The sequence below is a fragment of the Vespa crabro genome, chromosome 24 (genome assembly GCF_910589235.1).
Source record: "Vespa crabro chromosome 24, iyVesCrab1.2, whole genome shotgun sequence".
Lineage (NCBI taxonomy): Eukaryota > Metazoa > Arthropoda > Insecta > Hymenoptera > Vespidae > Vespa > Vespa crabro.
The window spans coordinates 3347222-3364517 of record NC_060978.1 but is presented as its reverse complement, the minus strand read 5'-3'; the positions used below and the strand labels follow the sequence as shown (position 1 = coordinate 3364517).

General features: G+C 40.5%; 2 protein-coding genes and 1 long non-coding RNA gene across 10 annotated transcripts in view; 2 read left to right on the top strand and 1 right to left on the bottom strand.

Annotated features, from left to right (window-relative positions):
• LOC124432322 (protein numb) overlaps nt 1-4220 on the top strand; it is a 46515-nt gene extending 42295 nt beyond the window's left edge. For 3 of the 5 annotated variants that reach the window (XM_046981182.1, XM_046981181.1, XM_046981178.1), the window contains 5 exons: nt 162-419; nt 598-618; nt 1393-1572; nt 1661-2169; nt 2298-4220. In XM_046981182.1, coding sequence (XP_046837138.1) covers nt 162-419; nt 598-618; nt 1393-1572; nt 1661-2169; nt 2298-2633 — 1304 coding nt within the window. In that variant the 3' untranslated portion in view covers nt 2634-4220. The other 2 variants (XM_046981183.1, XM_046981179.1) reach the window with 2 other exon arrangements.
• Nucleotides 3202-17296, bottom strand: part of LOC124432332 — a 204220-nt gene continuing 190125 nt past the window's right edge. For both annotated transcript variants that reach the window (XR_006944230.1, XR_006944229.1), the window contains exons 3-4: nt 7102-7253; nt 3202-6952 (exon numbers count right to left, since the gene is read on the bottom strand). This is a non-coding gene — a long non-coding RNA (uncharacterized LOC124432332). The remainder of the gene's footprint in view (nt 6953-7101; nt 7254-17296) is intronic.
• LOC124432331 (putative small proline-rich protein 5) lies at nt 7164-8750 on the top strand. 3 transcript variants are annotated; one of them, XM_046981228.1, is made up of 3 exons: nt 7164-7301; nt 7424-8112; nt 8410-8750. In XM_046981228.1, the coding sequence occupies exons 2-3, from the start codon at nt 7945-7947 to the stop codon at nt 8632-8634; spliced, it is 393 nt and encodes a 130-aa protein (XP_046837184.1). In that variant the 5' UTR covers nt 7164-7301; nt 7424-7944; the 3' UTR covers nt 8635-8750. The 3 variants fall into 3 exon arrangements, with proteins under 3 accessions (XP_046837184.1, XP_046837185.1, XP_046837183.1); XM_046981229.1 differs by having other exon boundaries at nt 7243-7301; nt 7695-8112; XM_046981227.1 differs by having other exon boundaries at nt 7253-8112.

The following is a 17296-nucleotide window of genomic DNA, read 5'->3' as shown; positions in this document are numbered from 1 at the left end:
AATATACTTGAATGATCTTAACGAGACTTGCATTTTTGTTAATAACGAGACGATAACGATAATCGATTAATGCCATTCATTGAATTATATTTACCACACTTCTTAGAAAAGAAAATTCTAATTTCATGCTGATTGTTATTATTATTTTTCTCTTATTATAGATGTTCCTCCGGTGAAGCAGGTGTACAACCCCTTCGCTATTGAGAGACCCCATGCCACGCCTTCTATGTTAGAACGACAAGGATCCTTCAGGGGTTTTACTCAATTGAATCAAGCGTCTCCATTTAAAAGACAGCTTAGTTTACGCGTAAACGATCTTCCTAGTAATCTCGAGCGTACACGCAGTCACAGTCTTGAACCTACGGATTTATCGCGAATGCCATCGACCATACAGCACATCGTACCTTTGAAACCTCCAGGTAACTTTCGATCTTATACGGCTTTATACAACTTTGTGAGTAATCTTTAGTCATATCATAATTAGTCATATTTCGACGACACGAACGTACGACGTTAAGTATTATAAATTAACGATAAGTCGGCCATTACTTCGATAATATTCAATAACGATGTACTTCTCTTCATTTTTACAAACAGAGTACGAAGGATATGACGAAGGTCATTATTACATTGTCTTCGTTCATATTGCCTGCTCCCTCGTTGTTTCTTTTGGATCGTGCTCGTTTATGTTTATACGTCAGCCACCTGTTCGATTGCGTTTCAGATTCGAGCGTTTTAATCGAAAATAAAAAAGAAACGAACGCGTAGCTAGACACAAAGGTTTATCGAAATTTCGTTGTAGTTTATCCCATCGTATTTGATGTTTTAAAACGATACACACTTTTATTCTTGCACAATCAATAATTTCGTTTTTAGGTGGACACGAAGAGTCGGATAACTCTAGATCATGGAAGTCCAATCATAACGTTGGTTCGATCGTCTTTAATGATAAAGTGACTGTTTGGTAAATACAACAAGAAAACGTCCTTTTTCTTTTTTGATAAGACCTCGGTGCATAAAATTATTCGAACCAACGTTAAAACAGTTTCAATTCGTTACCCACCTACTACCCCTTTAGATTAGACGTTCCTAGTAGAGAGCCCCCCATAATGTTCTCATTTGAAAATGACAAAACACTGGCTTGTACACGAAAGAGTTTTTTTCCCTGTCCCTCGTGCTTCAATAGTTACCGTCGTCACTGGATCAATATAAATTTGATCCAGTGTTTTTCTTGATTTTCATTTTCACGCTTTGTTACACGTTCCCAAACGTGGTTCGGCATGCATTTCGATAGTACTCGGCACCAATTCGCTGTACTTGTTCGTACATAATGTGAACGTAATTAATATCGTAAAGTAGGAAAAAACGATGATAAGAATTTCATTTCGACAGTGAGCCCAATACCGGAAATATCGCCAGGTGGACAGGATAGCGTCTCTGCGATGTGCCAACAGTTGTCCCATGGACTTTCCTTGCTTTCGAGCAGCGACGATTTTGGACCATTGCCTTCCCAAGCCACAACCAGTTCGGTCGCGAAGCAACTTTTCATGAATACTAACAATACTCCTCCCGGTAAGATGTTAATCGGTTAAAGATATAATAAAAGGTAGATGTATTCAGGAACATTATATCTTAATCTCCGAATCGTGTTCTTTTTCAGTAACGAGTAGCAGCTCGCTGGACGACATGAAATTACAAAACGGGCCGAATCTTAACAACAATAACAACAACGACAAGAACGAGGATCTCGCGAATTTGAACGACGTGAAAGCAAGTTGGCAGGAGTCATCCCCTTCGCCGATTCTCGCGGTGAATCCTAGGCTGACGCCTGTCCTAAATAAGGCCAGCAATTTAAGCCCCATTCTTCCGAGGACAAGCACAGCCACTCCTGTGGTGATGAGTACACCCGCGTCTAGCGTAGGTGTCTTTGGGACGCCTACAGCGGCCAGTCCCGCATTTAGCACGGCCTCTACCTCTTCCCTCGGGAGTACTTCTACAGCGGTGGCAGTGAACAAATCGACGATTCCAGTCAATAATCAATTAAACAAAGTTGCAACACCAAGGAGCATCTCTCCTAGCGCCAGTGTAGCTTCGGTTTCTTCCTCGTTGTCCACAGCCGTGGTCAGTGATGTCTCTGGGATATGTCCGATTACTATTCCTACGACTCCGGTGAGAGAATGTCAGATTTCAAGAATTAGTAACGGAAGTTCCGAGAATTGTAACGTTTTTCTTATAAGATTGCTCCTAATTCGATTATCGATTATAGAGAAAAAAAATATTTCTATGTGAATATACAGGTTCAGGCGGTAGCAGCAGCAGGTACTCTCCCAAAGCCCGAACAATGGTTAGGTAGTATAACAGGAGCAGTGCCGGTATCGACGGCGCCTCAATCGACCTCCTCTGTATCGCAGCAAGCTTCGACGACCAGTCCACGAAGAGCACCGCCATTACATGCAAGGGCTCTATCTCTCGGCTCGGCCGCAATGAGCGGTCAAGCGAGTAGAGGAGGTCCTTCCGATCCTTTCGATGCCGAATGGGCGGAAATCGCAGCTAGGAATCTTCGACAGTCGGCGACGACGACGAATCCATTTGTCGTTCCTAACGCTACTCAGGCCTTCCAGGTGCAATTGTAGCGCCAGGAGTTCGTGAACAGCGTCGCCAAGTACTTTCGCTCGAACACATAGTGACGGCTGCACGTACGCTCGCGCCTCGATCTCACCCACGATCGTAGGTATTATACGTGAAGATGAGAAGGAAGGGGAGGAGAAGGAGAAGGAGAAGAAAAAAAAGTCGATTTCTTCCTCTCCCTTTGTCTACTCTCTTAACCGTAAAGACGAGCGAAACTCGACTTGGATTATCGCTTGGTTTTTCTCGTCACGAGACGACGATCCCTGACACGTACCTCATTGTTGTCGCTGTGGTGTTACCGGGGAAAAAGAGACGGCGAGCGTTTAGCAACGAATTTGCATATGAGAAAGGAAAGAGGAGGGCAAACGGGAGGAAGAAAATATCCTAGAGATTCTATCGCTTAATTATTGTAGTTAGAAAACAAAGTATGCGCACAGCCTCGATAGAAGCACGCATTAATGTTAGGAGGACGTTGATGATGATAACGACGATGATGATGCACGCTCGACAAATAAGAACAAGGAGAAGAACGTTGAAAGAGAAGATGAGGCGTGAATGCGCTTTCAAAGTATATGTATGTGTGTGTGTGTGTGAGAGAGATAGAGAGTGTGTGTGTGTATATACACACATATATGTATACATATATGTGTGTGTGTGTGTGTGTGTGTGTGTCTTCTTGGATCGATCGAAAAAAAGACTGTAGACGACGATAAAAAGAGTACTTATGCGAAGAAAGGCAGCCTTCGAAGAAGGGCTGCATATCTGCTAGTTGCATATTTAAATGTTCGTCCGATGACGATTAATATTCGAATATTAAAAGTAATCTCGATAGTCTAGGCTCCAGCCGAGAGCGGTTATCGTTGTTCTGCATGAGACGCAAAATTGTACGCACCAAGATTACGCTGCACAAGAGTCTATCTTCTTATGGCTCTATTTTGAGACATTTTGTTACTTTTTATCTTTGTTTTTGTTTTTGTTTCGTAATCGGAAAAGGAGAAAAAAAAAAAAGAGAAAAAAGCATGAAAATAAACACGTAGTCCGGCTCGTGGTCGTATAAGGCACGTTCGATTATTCGTTTTTGATAAGTTTGAAATTGATCGAATTCGTGATATTTTAAACGTCAATGTTTTCACGATGGAACTGTGATATGTATTCGATTGGATACGATCACGAGTTATCAAAGCACCGACTACTCTACCGTTCCCTATCCGGCAAAATGCACGTAGTTACTTAAAATAAACAAAGAATTTAGATGTTGAAATTAGAAAGCAGTACATCCTGCACTATCGTTGTCTATTATACGTATGATCGAATTGCATTTAATATTATCGAGGATTATAGGAGCGATCAAAGGAGAACGTATACTTTCACGAATATCGAGATACAATGTATCATGACGTAATGCATATCGATAAATTTAGTAAACTGAGTGAAATGAAATGGAACGCTGTAGAAGAGTGAGAAAGAGAGAGAGAGAGAGAGAGAGAGAGAGACAGAAAACGATCGTCCAATTTGACGAGAAACAAACTCAAGAGAGAAACTCCTCGATCCCTTGTACTAGAATAAAAAAAAAAGAAAAAAAAAAAAAAAAACGGAAAAAAAAACGAAAAAACGAAAAAACGAAAAAAAAATCGCGGTAGTATTTCATCTCGGGGCTTTCTGTCTTTCATTAGCGGTGGCTACGCTTTCGTTTTATTTTTCGTAACGGATCGGAAGCAGAACAAGTCGAAAGAATGGAACGAATGAGGGAGAGAAGGACGAGCGAGCGCGTCTCAAAATAGAAAAGCGAAGCTTACATTTTCTTTTCTTTATGAAATTGATATTACGAGATACGCGCTCGATCGTTACTTGGATGATCTGTATGCATTGTACATAAAGTAGTTATTTAAATGTAATTCGATTAAAAGAGATAGAGAAAGAGCGATTTAATGAACCGATATGATTGAGAAAAGAACAACGACGAATGCCTGCCTCTCGCAGATTTAATCGCATTACTTTATGAAGTTTCATAAAATATTGTCTTCGCTTAGGGAATTTATTTATTGAAAAGATTCATTCTTGGTACATGACACGTGTGTACTATATAAGACTTGTGTATTACACTTTTTATAAGTTTCGGAGGATATTTTAGAAGACCGTTCTGCCAATTTATCCTTCTTATCACCTCCCCTATACGCTTTATACACGCGTAGCTGCGTAGTGAATTTAAGTGATGCCAGGTCCGCCGTTAACAGCTTCTTCTCACCATCGCTCGCGTAGCGTAGTCTTTGATCGGAGGTTGAGTACGTGATATTGGTGATCGATTCATTTATTTAAGATCACTAATTATCGATTAAACTATGTGCTAATTGATTAACAATGGTTTTGTATGATTTCTAAGTGTGCGACGATGTTAGCCTCATTTTTCTAACTGGATTCATGAAAAAATCAAAATCCTCAGATCGTCTGGATTTTGCATTAAATGCAAATATAAATATTGGAAATGTGTAGGCGATCGTCTTCACACTTGCCCATCATGCAACAACACATTCTTCTCGAAGAATGTATACTACAATAGTCGCTTTTTATTATCGGTTGTTTTATCGTTCGTATAGTATTCGTGTCGGGAAAATGAGCAGTTTCGTTTATGAAATTGTGATATTTTTCGTTACCTCTAGAGATTAGTTTTAAGTTAGAGATAATATTTTATCGAAAAGCGAAGCAATATCATTGCATAAGCGATTAGATTACAAAGACAAAATACAACAGAATACAAAGACAAAAATATCAAGGAGCATTCGTCGTCGTGGCTTTTCGGAGATCAGTATGGATGGTTTTCGTGAAGCCACCTTCCGTCCGTCCCGAAAATCAAAAGAGATTAAAAGGAAAACAGAGATCGAAAAGAAAAAGGAGGGAAAGAGTGTGTGAGAGAGAGAGAGAGAGATATATATATCTATATATATAACGAGAGAGACGGAGAATGAAAGATAAAATACAGTAGAAGGTTTATAAAGAAGCAGAAGCGTGATCGTTATGTATTTGCGGCAGTACTTATAAAAATGTTGGTTAGTCCATGTACTTAAAAAGCATCGAATAATAATACATACACATACAACGTACACGCTATACATGAAACACAAGAAACACACGTACACGTACAGAGCACAAAGAGGAGACATATCCAGTCACGATCGTTGCTTGTTATTCGCGAGTAACCGGTGCGATGGATTTCGTCGGCGTCCTTCTCAGTTTCCAGGATAGCTTATACTTTAAGCTTCTCTCGGGAAACATAAGCGTGCGTACAGAAAGAAAAGAATAAAAAAAGGAAAGTAAGCAAGCGAGAGAAAGATTGAGAGGGAGGGAGGGAGAGAGAGAGCGAGCGAGAGGTAAAACGTGTATATAACGCAGCCACGGCGATTCGTTACTGACATTTCGTCTTAGGTACTTATTATTATTGTTTTTATTTCATTTTCTTCCTTTACCTACCTTTTTTTTTTCTATACTACCCCTTTTTTCAACCCCTCGCTCCGCGCGTACGTTGGGTGAGCGCGTATTTCAAGCTGGTTGGAAGTCGAAAACTGGACCGATGAGTCCGCCCGGTCGAACGCAAGCTCCGTTTTTCCTGGAAAATTCTAAAACGATATCTAATGTGCGTTAGATAGAAATAGGAGGAAACAGAGAGATAAAGATAAAGGGGAGAGGAAGAGAGAAAGAGAGAGAAAAGGAGGCTTTCTCGTATTTCATCTTTTTTTTTCTTTGTTAAAATTCTTTCTTCTCTCATCTCCCATTTTATTTTTATGAAATATACCAGGAAGCGAGAGCATTGCGCGTTTAGACGTCCCGACTCTTGGAAAAAATACAGTGCAAAAGGGACACCTAAATGGAAATCGACGGGCAAAGTAAACGTACCGCGTGCCAAATTCGAAAGTGCAACCACGTTGGCTGCTGATTCGGCGACGATTATCGTTATGCACTCTTTCGTGGTTGTATTGTACATAATGTTGCCGATCGATTCCTGGATCAAACGTACAACTTAATGCGTGTATATTTCGTAAAAGATATCCTTGTTCATTTTACAATGTATCTGCCCCTGTAAAGATACGGTTTATTATATAATGTCTGTTGTGATTACGAAATCGTCTTTTTTTTGTACGTATGTAAGTAAGATACAGCGTCTCCTGGATCATTATTTTCTTGCGATAGCGAATGAAAATTATGCGGAATGGAACAGACGCATGAATGTTTGCGTTTGTTCTTTCGTTTTGTTGTTTTGTTTTTTTTTTTTTGTTTTTTTTTCTTTTCTTTCTTTTCTTTTATCCGCTGCAAACTTCCGCTGCTGTATAACCTATCGATTAAAAAATTTAATGCACGCTGTTGATCAGCCTAAATTACTAGTTGAAAAAAGAAAAAAAAAAAAAAAAAAAAAGAAAGAAAATAAACTGAAAACGTTATGATCGAAAAGAGATCAGGCTGTGTGGTCAAAGTTAATCTTACTTAGCAATCGTTTCAACCAAGATGGCATTGACTTTCGCGGAAGCTCTCGTCGTACATCCACCTTCCGTTTCATCGCGTTGCATTGAGAAACAACCTTGTAATGATCCAGCTTGTCCACCGTGCCCACCGTGTTCATCTTGTCGGACACCAACCTGCGGACAATCCAGCGTTCAATTTCAACTGACGTACACATGTGACAGGTAAACGAATAGATATCGATATATAAACGAAAAGTTTTTATCGATGCATTTCTTCTTTCTTTAACCTTTCAATTTATACAATTTGGACAAAAAGTCGTGTACGATTTTTTCTGGTTATACAGATCGACTTATGCGCCCTGTTATCGTCCAACTATACCAAATTGTTATCTTTGTCCAAAACCAATTCGAAAGACGTGTTGCTGTCTAAAGTGGTACGACTGTTGTGGAAATCCAATTTTCAAAAATTGTTCCTAAAAGCGGAATATAATTTTTCATCCAAGTTAATAAAGAAAAAAGCGACATCGTTTTAATATAAAAATTCACGGAAGAATGAGTGGAAAAAGCAGGATTTACGGACACTTATCTGAAGTATGTAATTTTATCTCGAAATAGTCGAATGCAAAAAAAGGAGGAAAAAAAAAAAAGAAGAAGGGAAAGACAAAGGCAAGCAGACACATATAGACGACAAGGACGAAGCATCAGTTTATCAAAGAACTTTTTTCAAAATGTAGCCAGTAATTAATACTCGTCCAGGTTTCTCATGGGTTTTTCTTTCTCCGTCATAAAAGCTTGATCGTAAATCTGGGAGGAAGTTTCAACAAGGATATTTCCTTTAGCTCCGTAGTATTGTATAAGAAGAAAAATGTCTTGTCAGAGTAGCTGTGGAGAGGCAAGGCGTACGAGCACTTTACCCCCGCCGTGCTGTCATATAAGACCAGCGCCGTTTTGCTGTCCAAAGGATGGTTGTCCACCGATGCAGCAGTGTCCACCTAAGCGATGCTGTCCTCCTCCTCCCACGTGCTTGCCATTAGTACGTCTATCATTTTTTGTGAAATTTGTTGATAAATGCAATTTGCACTCGAGATCATTCTCCGAAAGCATTGGGACGTTTCTAACACCGTAGTTTCCTGTTCTCGTTAATATAATAAAATATAATATAATAAAATATCAAGCATTATTCGTAAAAGATCTATTAATGGATAATTAAAAGATCTTTAGGAACGTTAGAAAGGAAATGAACGATAATGGTTAATTAATCGTCTCGAGTGATTTAAGATCTTTTTAGGAAAACATTTCCGATCTCTAACCGAGTATAATGAATTTATAGATCTGCAGAGAACGGCCCTGTCCTCCACCACCGCCACCGACCGTATGCGTAGCGGGACCATGTCCGATACGACCCTGTCGAGTAAAATACGAATGTCCGAGACCTAAAATAGAACCACCACCGTCTTGCGTTCGATTCTGCATACGTTGCACGTGCGAGGGATCAACTTATGCTCCTTGCTACTTCTCAAGCCTGCCGATGTGTCCGCGTATCGATTGCTGTTAACGGGTTACGTTGGTGCATCGTTTGCGATTTTATCAAAACATATAAATTCGACTTACATAGGGAGTATTCCTATAGAGTTTCATTTTGATGTAGTGCAATAAGAGAAATTCGATTAATCAAGCTAAAAGATTAATTACACAACTTCGAAGCAAGAAAATCGTCAAATTTGTCCAAACGCGATTCGTAGATCTCTCTTATATAATATAATTCTGGAGAAGTTTAAAGGAGAATACGAGCAATGCAGACGACTCGCACGGCTAAAGCTCAGAGCGCGTCCGTGAACGTTCGGTCTTATAATTAGTTAATTAACAGAGAAGCGAAACAACATTCCGTGTAGCGAGTTTGTGATAAAGACAAAGGTCTTGGCCACTTAGAAAATTATGCAATAAGAAGCTCTACCGTAACTGGCTGCCATCTGAAACCAGCGAGCAAGTTTTCGTGCCTCCTTACTGATGTCCCGCTTTGGTCTTACGTTAGAACAGTTGTCTCGTCGATTTATTATCTGACACTTTGCCGTAGTTACACCGTGACTTAATCCTCTGTACAAATGTACGAACAAACAGACGTTTCCTTTCTCGATTTCGAAAGCTTCGCTTCGTAAATATGTATGTAGGTACAATGTACATTCGTACTTATCTACGTGCGATAAAGTCCGTTCGATATATCACTGGTGAGATCTAATGACATTAATTCTACTAGGAACTTTCTATTAATATCATAATCTTGTATTTGTCAAGCTCACGATTCGAGGGCTCCGAACGTATACGTCCGCGAAATCTCATATTTCTCGGATCGTATTTCGCCGATCGAGTAATGAAATAAAAATAATTTAGGTGGGCTCGAAAAAATGGTACTAAAGTTCTTTTCTTTTTTTTTCTTTCCTTTTCGGGAAACATTATTATGACGATTACGTCGAGAGAAACGATGAGGGTACGAATACGGTCGTCCGTAGGGGGTGCACGACTAAACGTCGATCACGGCCAATTTATTTGGCGATGTATGCACGACCGTTAAGCCGATTAATGCAATCACGCGCGGATATATAGAGATCGATCGTGAACATCGGTCGCCCGTATAATACCTGCATTATCTGTCATTAAAGCGAACGCAGAATGCGTTTCGATCCTCACGATATCGCTACGTTTCCCTTCTATCTTTTTTTGTCCTTTCATTTCTCTACAGGATGGTTCATTTTTGTACAGGATGATTCATTTAAGATGATCCGTCAAAGGTTACAGGTCGAAAGCTATTGAAAAAGATAATATCACGTAACGAGAATATTTGTTATTCTCGTTTTACGTTTCGAATAAATATATCGTCGTAAAATCCGTATCCGTATTGTACGATATTTTTGTGATTCGTTCAAATGCGACACCCTGTGTATATTCACGCGGCCCTCTCTCGCTCGCGCGTCCTATCTCAGTCAACTTTTTCATCCGTCCTGACCAACACTCCGTTGTAGCTACATATTTTACACCTATCGGGCGTGGTTCCCAGAATCCGCTTTAAAAAGTTCTCTCGTCAATGTTTAATCCATCGGAGGGCCGTTGCTGGTATATTACGACCGCGAACGAATGGAGTGCTTTTATGCGGTTCAGCTGCACACCGACAAGCAACGACGACAAATGGCTCGCGCGTACCTTTGCGGGCGGAATTGAAATCGAAAATAAATTGAAAGAATTCAATTTTTCCAGAGATGAAACGTCATTATTCAGCTGGCAGAGCGTCCTTCGTATTTTTGCAATCATTGACGGTATGCTATGGACGTCTAAAGGGTAGGCGAGTTTCTATTATCTTTTGAAATTCATTCATCGGCCCTTTTGTCTTTCGCCTTTCCTTCCTTTTTCCATCGAAAATTTGTATTACTCGCTTTTTACCTTTTTCTTTTCCTTTATCTAGAATCGTTTGTAGGTAGCTAAAAAAGATGGTAAACTCATAAAGGTTCCTCGATGTTTCGTCGATAGCTTGGGTTCGTTTATTCCTTGATCAATTTGATTCATTTATGTATATATCATTATTTTTGCAAACCAGTCAGGGGCTTTGCCTCGATATCGTTGAAACAATCCAAACGATTAACGACTAAATAATATATTGTAATTAAATCGTCGGTTAACGAGCGAATATTCAACGATTTATAAGAATTTAGGGAGCGTGAATCTAGCAAACTATATTAATATTGAATATTTATTAGTTATTGCGTTTCAAAAAGCAATATTTCTTTTTTTCTTTTCGATAAATGCGAACGATGCCGGTTACGATACGTTGCAAATCAAAACCAATATAAATTGGTCGTTGTCGCTCGGTCCAGCTGGTACGCGCTCGTTACGATACTACGTATGACATTTTCAAAGAGCGAAAATGTTTAATTCGTAAGGGCGCTTCATCGATCGATTAGTTCTGACGATTTTTAATACCACTTCGTAAGCTCGCAATTATACGATTCCGAATTGGTCGTACTTGAAATACGCTTTAAGTAGAAATCATAACGAAGGTAATAAATGAAGATGATTGATGTCTTTTAATTAACAAAAATCATATCCATACGATCGGTTTTTCGAGTTATTTCGAGAAGGCATTCGACGATTTATATAATTTCTACATTAATCCATCACTTTCGTTCGTTTAATCGTGAAAATCATCGATGACAAATATCCTCGATAATTCGAGTTTGATTCGGAACAGACCGAACGAGGTGGTACACGAACGCACGATACGTTTGATATATCGAAATAAAGTGACTTTAGAGGCATAATAGGTTAAAACGATAGGTTTAAACCAAGATTCGTAACGAGAAGAATCAAACGAGAGAGAGTGAGAGAGAGAGAGAGAGAGAGAGAGAGAGAGAGAGAGAGAGAGTCTTTTGGATTCCACGGTGTCGGACGACGCCAAAGTATACACATTCCGAGTATACTTCGTGATTCTCCCGCGAATCAATGGAAATCTGGCGACTTTAGGGACTTATCGTCGCTCGACACGAGAAATAGAAAAACTACGCACACGCGCGTGATTGTATGTGCGCGGAGAGACGCGAACGTGAAGGAAACGTAAAGGAAATGTAAAAAGAAAGAAGAGTGACGGGTTTAGATAGGGGAAAAGGAGAAAGTGGAATCGTATAGAAAATGGAAAGAAGATTTCGATGGCACTAGTTTTTCCTTCGCCTTCGTCGATTTCCGGAACATTCAGCGCCTCCCACGTGGATTAGAGGCGTCTTTGCGGAAAGCGTAACTCGATGTCGAACGTCCGTTTGGAAAATCGACAGGTAGGTTGGTACTTGAGTTTACTCTTGAGTTCGTTCCTTTTTTTTTTTTTCTCTTCATATTTTAGCTTTTACCAAAGTCTCCGAGGAGTTTATAGATAAATTTTTGTTATTTTTATATTTTGAAATTCTCGAAATCATCCAAGAAAAAAAAAAAAAAAATTTTCGCAAATGTCATATTTTTTTTTCTCCAAGCGAGAATCCTATCGATCAGAACCTCTGAGGAATATTATCGTCGAGGTTCCGTTTTAATAATTATTTCCCAGGACAAATATAAATAACGTATCACGGTTGAGCATTTTATCATGGCCAGGCAGGGAAAGTACGAGTACGAGAGAAGCGTTTCCTAATTAAAGGAGATAGTAGAAACGCTCACGCTTGGCTTAGAGACGAAGACGCGGAAGGATGCCGGCGCTATAATTTCCGTGGAACGATGCGAGTCTCCCGTAACGTTAGCGCGTAGTCGGTAACAACTCGGCGGGGAGTGATCTACGACGTTGAAGTCAGCCAGCTCGAGTCGGCTCGGAATATGTTATGACGACGATAACTCGAAGAACGGGCTTCTCGTCCTGAGAAATGTGACGGAAAAATGATCGTCCTCATCAATTTAATCAACGTGTAATACGTGTTGAGGCGTAAGAAACAGTTAGTTATACGCATTACGTGACTGGTGTTTTATGCGAGACGCGTTCGAGCGTGAGACGCTTTGCATTTGATGCGTTCGCATCATGAATTCAGTGAATCGTATTGGGCAAAGAGATCATTATGTTTTATTCTCGAATTTACATCGAATCTTTTGTGCCACCGCCAAAATATTGTGTGCATAAATGTTCGAATGGAGTATAAAACTCGCAAGTGGTTATTAAAAATTGATGATATAAATTTCAAATGAAATAGTAAATAAAAATTCGAGAAAGTAAAAATCGTCAATGTAACGATCGTAATACTACAACGTTAGAAGTAGGAGAGGAAACTTGGAGAAAAGCATTCGCGAGGATATACGAGCAAGTCGCTGATCCATGTCAAAGGGAACGCGATCGTTTAATCGAGCGAGTTCGATCAGTTTCTCGTTCAGTAATTTACTCGGTATTACGTACTCTTAGTTACTTGTAAATTTAATTAATCCTTTCGTATCAAAGTACGTATCGAGACGAAAGGACGCCGCCGCCGACGACGACGACGACGACGACGACTACGATGGAGAGAATGGGTAGCACGAAACGTTACGGTTTCGTTGCTCGAGTTGCTCGCCCTTTGAACCCGACGCACTCGCTTCTTCACTGAAGTAGCACGGACGAATGTTCAACTTTAAGTGGACTCCGGTTTCAAGAAGGGTGGAAAACCACCGTCGCCTCCTCGCCCACGTATCACTTCTTCTTCTTCTTCTTCTTCTTCTTCTTCTTTTCTTTCCATTGCTCTCATTCTTTTTTGCTTTTCCTAGTGGAAGAGGCGAAGGTAAGGAGGGTAAGGGGATGAAACGTGCAGTCGAGTTTCTCGAGAAATTACTCGGTCCCATCGTTGCGGCCCCGTCGCCTTCTTTGCCACTCGACGATTCTTCTGTTGTGCCTTCTCTCCTCTCCCTCTCTCTCTCTCTCACCTCCATCTCCTTCATTCATCTTTTCTTCCCTCGCCTTCGTACTTTCCGCTTTGCGAAGAAACTACTCCTCGGCGAAGAAAAGTTTTCTTAATACCGTGAGAAGCGTGAGCCAACACAACGAAGGTTCCTCTCTCTTTCTGACTGGGCCATGCTCGTATTATCGATATTACTCGTAGCTATGAAAGTTGGAAGACGAGCGTGAGTTTCAGAAAATATCTCGAAAGGTATACGTGCGCATGTAAGTACATATCTTTCGAGAGAAAAAAAAGAAGAAGAAAAACGACGTATCTAGCAACAACTCTCAAGAGGAATGCATCGTATATCGAGTATTATACACCTTGTCGTTAAATTTGTTTCTTCTTAATAATATAAAATAAATACGGAGCCCCTTTCAAGAGTATCTTAAAATCTTTAAAGTGTTATTATATTATTTAGAATTGAAATTGTAAAATATAGAATTCCGTCGATAGTGACTTTTTAATGTTCGTACGAGAGCCTCGATACCATTGAATTAAATATCATTTCAAGAAAAAAGTATAGAACATGGAAAAGAGAGAACACGGGGAAAATCAGGGAAGAGCTTGGCCCGTACATAAAATGATGTGTATCCCACCCATTTAGTTGAATAATTGGGTCCTGCACTTTCTCGGTGTAAAGGAACTCGCATAGTTCTCTCTCTAGTTTCTCTTTGTCTCTCTTTCATTTACTCCGTGTACCCCTTTTCCGTCTCTCGTTCGTGGAAGTCGCCTTAATGCACTTATTGTTAATGCAATTCCAGCGGGTTTTCCGCCTGATGGTCGCCTACCTTTCATTGACAACTCAACGTCATTTACCTCCGACGTATACGCGTATATTTTCTGGGTATACGTGTGCGTAAGCACGTTCATGCGTATACGGGTACGCGTGGGTTAGCGTACGAATCCACTCTTCTGCAGACAAATTAAATTTGTTAGCGAGGGGGTGGGGGGTTCGAGTATACGGGAAAAGAAATACGCTTACGCTCGGCCTGTTGATCAAGAGTCACGACAGCGACTGAACGTAAGCTATATACATATGTGTGTCTAGGTTTACAGTCGGCGCTCAATTGTTCATTATGCATCGAAATTACTGACGGTATATTTTCAAACGATGCACTTTCATCCGTTGTATTGTAGAACCGTGGTTAAGAGAGAGAATGCTCTTTCTTACAGATTAATATTAACGCGCGTAGAACGTTCTCTTCCTAAATAACTACACGAAACACTTTTACGTATAATTATATATTTTTGTATTATGTAATGCTCGGAGGTATAGGTTATAAATCTTTAGATCTCGTTTTCACGTTAAACTACGTTGGTGGCATCGAGTCACGATAAAGGGTGTCACGCATGGTGGAGATTTCAACATTGGCAAACGCACAAAGCTTTGCAGGGTTGCAAAAGGAAGCTACCAACGTTGTCGTCGATGCCACGAACGTGATTGGACATCTGCCTCTTGTTTATGCATGGGTGACGTAAATAGTGACCCATTTCCAAGCCCTAATACCCCCTCCTTCCCTTTGCAACGTGTAGCATTGTCTACGGAGGGATATGTTTTAACATAAAACATCTTAAATCATCCATACAATATTATTAGCGAGAATAATTATATTCTCCCTTCGTTAATATCGATTCAAAGTCGTGGCTTTAATAAAGATCCTCGGGAGCATACATTATCCTTCGTTTAACGAAGCTCGCTTAGAAAGAATAACTCGAGTAGCTCGTCGAGCGATTAACGTACGTAGTAGGTGTTTTATGAATAAAGATCATCGTACAATCGTTAGATTTTCTTTTAACGCAAGATGTAGACATTTACGTAAAAAAAAAAAAAAAAAAAAATAAGAAGAAAAAGGAGAGAATTTATATTCTTTCGCGCACATTGTCGAATTTAAACGAACTCTATAAAAATTCGAACAAATCCCGCAAGGATCGGTGTTCCAGCGAAATCGATGGGATCGATGATCGTTTACTTTCGTTGGGCATGGGAAGGGAAAAAAGTTTGAGAGGAAAAACGAACGATTATCCGCTGCGAGTTTCTTTGAGGGGCATAAAACTTTGAAATCCAACCGATTAATTCGGTTTACCGTTGATGTTAGGAAAGTTGGCGACGTGACGGAATCGAAATCGAAGGATCGTTCGAAGCAGAAGGCGAAACATCTAGGTTCTTTTCTTAATCACTCTCTCTCTCTCTCTCTCTTCCCTTTTTCCTTTCTTTCTTTACCTTTTTCTCTTCAGGGCTGCCTCGAGAAAAGAAGAAAAATCCACTTATCGAAGTCATTAACCAAGCTGGGAGGGTCCAAGTTTTATTGCGACCGATAATTCTTTACGTTACGTCTCACCTCACAAAGTTAAGGGCGCGTGGCGCTTTATGGCATACGAACACGAAGAGTTTCCCTTCGTCTCTTACTCCTACTCTTAGAGCCTTCCTGGTTGGTTTTCTCTCGCAGGGTGTCTCCGTTGCAAGACTCTACTCCTCTTTTGCTCTTCTCTCATAACCTCTCTTTTCGTTTCTCCGCACGCGTGTGTCTCTCTTCTCTTGGCAGGTAGTTTGCGAGGAGGTCGTTTATCTTCGGGTAGTCTACAGAAAGGAGAAAGTTTCGAAGAGGTGCGAGAGAAGTTTGGTCTTGCTTCGTGAAGATAGTTCCGCAGTAAAGGGTTACGCCGGCGGATGCGTCGCGACGACGCCGACGCTGACGCCGACGTCTTGGATTCTTAAGCCACGCCACGCAGTTTAGCGCTTTCAAGATAATTTTCGTGAAAGGCATAGCCTTTAAACTTTTCGATGTCGACGGCGTCTCCGACACGCTCAACATATTCCACTTTTCTTTGCGATAGAAAAATAGTAGCGGGCTAAGTTTCGAATAAGATCAGTTTTTGATATTTCTTCCAAGTATTTGATATTTCGATTATTTAAAGTTTCACGAAGGAACGTTTCTTCAAAGCACAGGAATCTATGCGTTTTTTGTTTTCGTCGCTCGAGACAAGAATCGATTTCTTATCTTTGAAAAAAGAAACGATCGATGGAGCTGCACGAAAACTCCGAGTTCGGTAATTTATATTAAATTTCAACTTGATCCTGGCTGTCCGCACGTACGAGCGATCGATCGAAACGTCCGAAGAAAAGAACGATTTTCGGGGATTTCGATGTAAGCTGCCTCCTGGAAGGAATATCTCGTGCCACTTTTCGTTGGCGTCGGTAATCTCTGCTCGCACGTTTTCTTTCCTCTTTTCTTCTCTTTCTTTATCTCTTTTTTTCTTTTTTTCATAGCTAGGTAGGACTATTGCGAAGAGAGACGTGCCACGAAGCTTCCGCCGTACTCTTAGTATATAGAGTACAGAGAGTATCGAAGTTTCTAAACTCGATATATAGAACCAGGATGTATATGGAAGGTAAAGGAAAGATAGGTGGAGAAAGGAACCAGGAGGGTGTAGAGAGAGAGAGAGAGAGAGAGAGAGAGAGAGAGAGAGAGAGATGGCATCTAATATGGTGCGCGAGTTCGTAGGAGCTCCTTGGGCCAGCAACCCAGCACAAACAATCCTCTCATTCTCCGATATCGCTCGGTACGATCCCTCGAGAGGTGGTTAGAGACAAAGACGGAAATAAATCGCCGTCTACAATACCTTTTCTCCTTATTTCCAACTTCCATACTCTCGCAATGTCTTGGCCATTTACAACAATGCTCATCGATAATCTGGAGAGCACGGATTACGCATTGTGTGCGGTGCTCTCCAAGAAGGAAGTTTCTTTCGAAACGAACGAAAGCGCACGACCAGTTCATTATGCTTCTTCGT

Bases quoted from the DNA above. Each gene is read 5' to 3' on its own strand.
- LOC124432331 (XM_046981228.1), top strand. From the start codon at position 7,945: ATGTCTTGTCAGAGTAGCTGTGGAGAGGCAAGGCGTACGAGCACTTTA. The intron at 8,113-8,409 runs GTACGTCTATCA...ATGAATTTATAG, and splicing joins CTCCCACGTGCTTGCCATTA to ATCTGCAGAGAACGGCCCTG.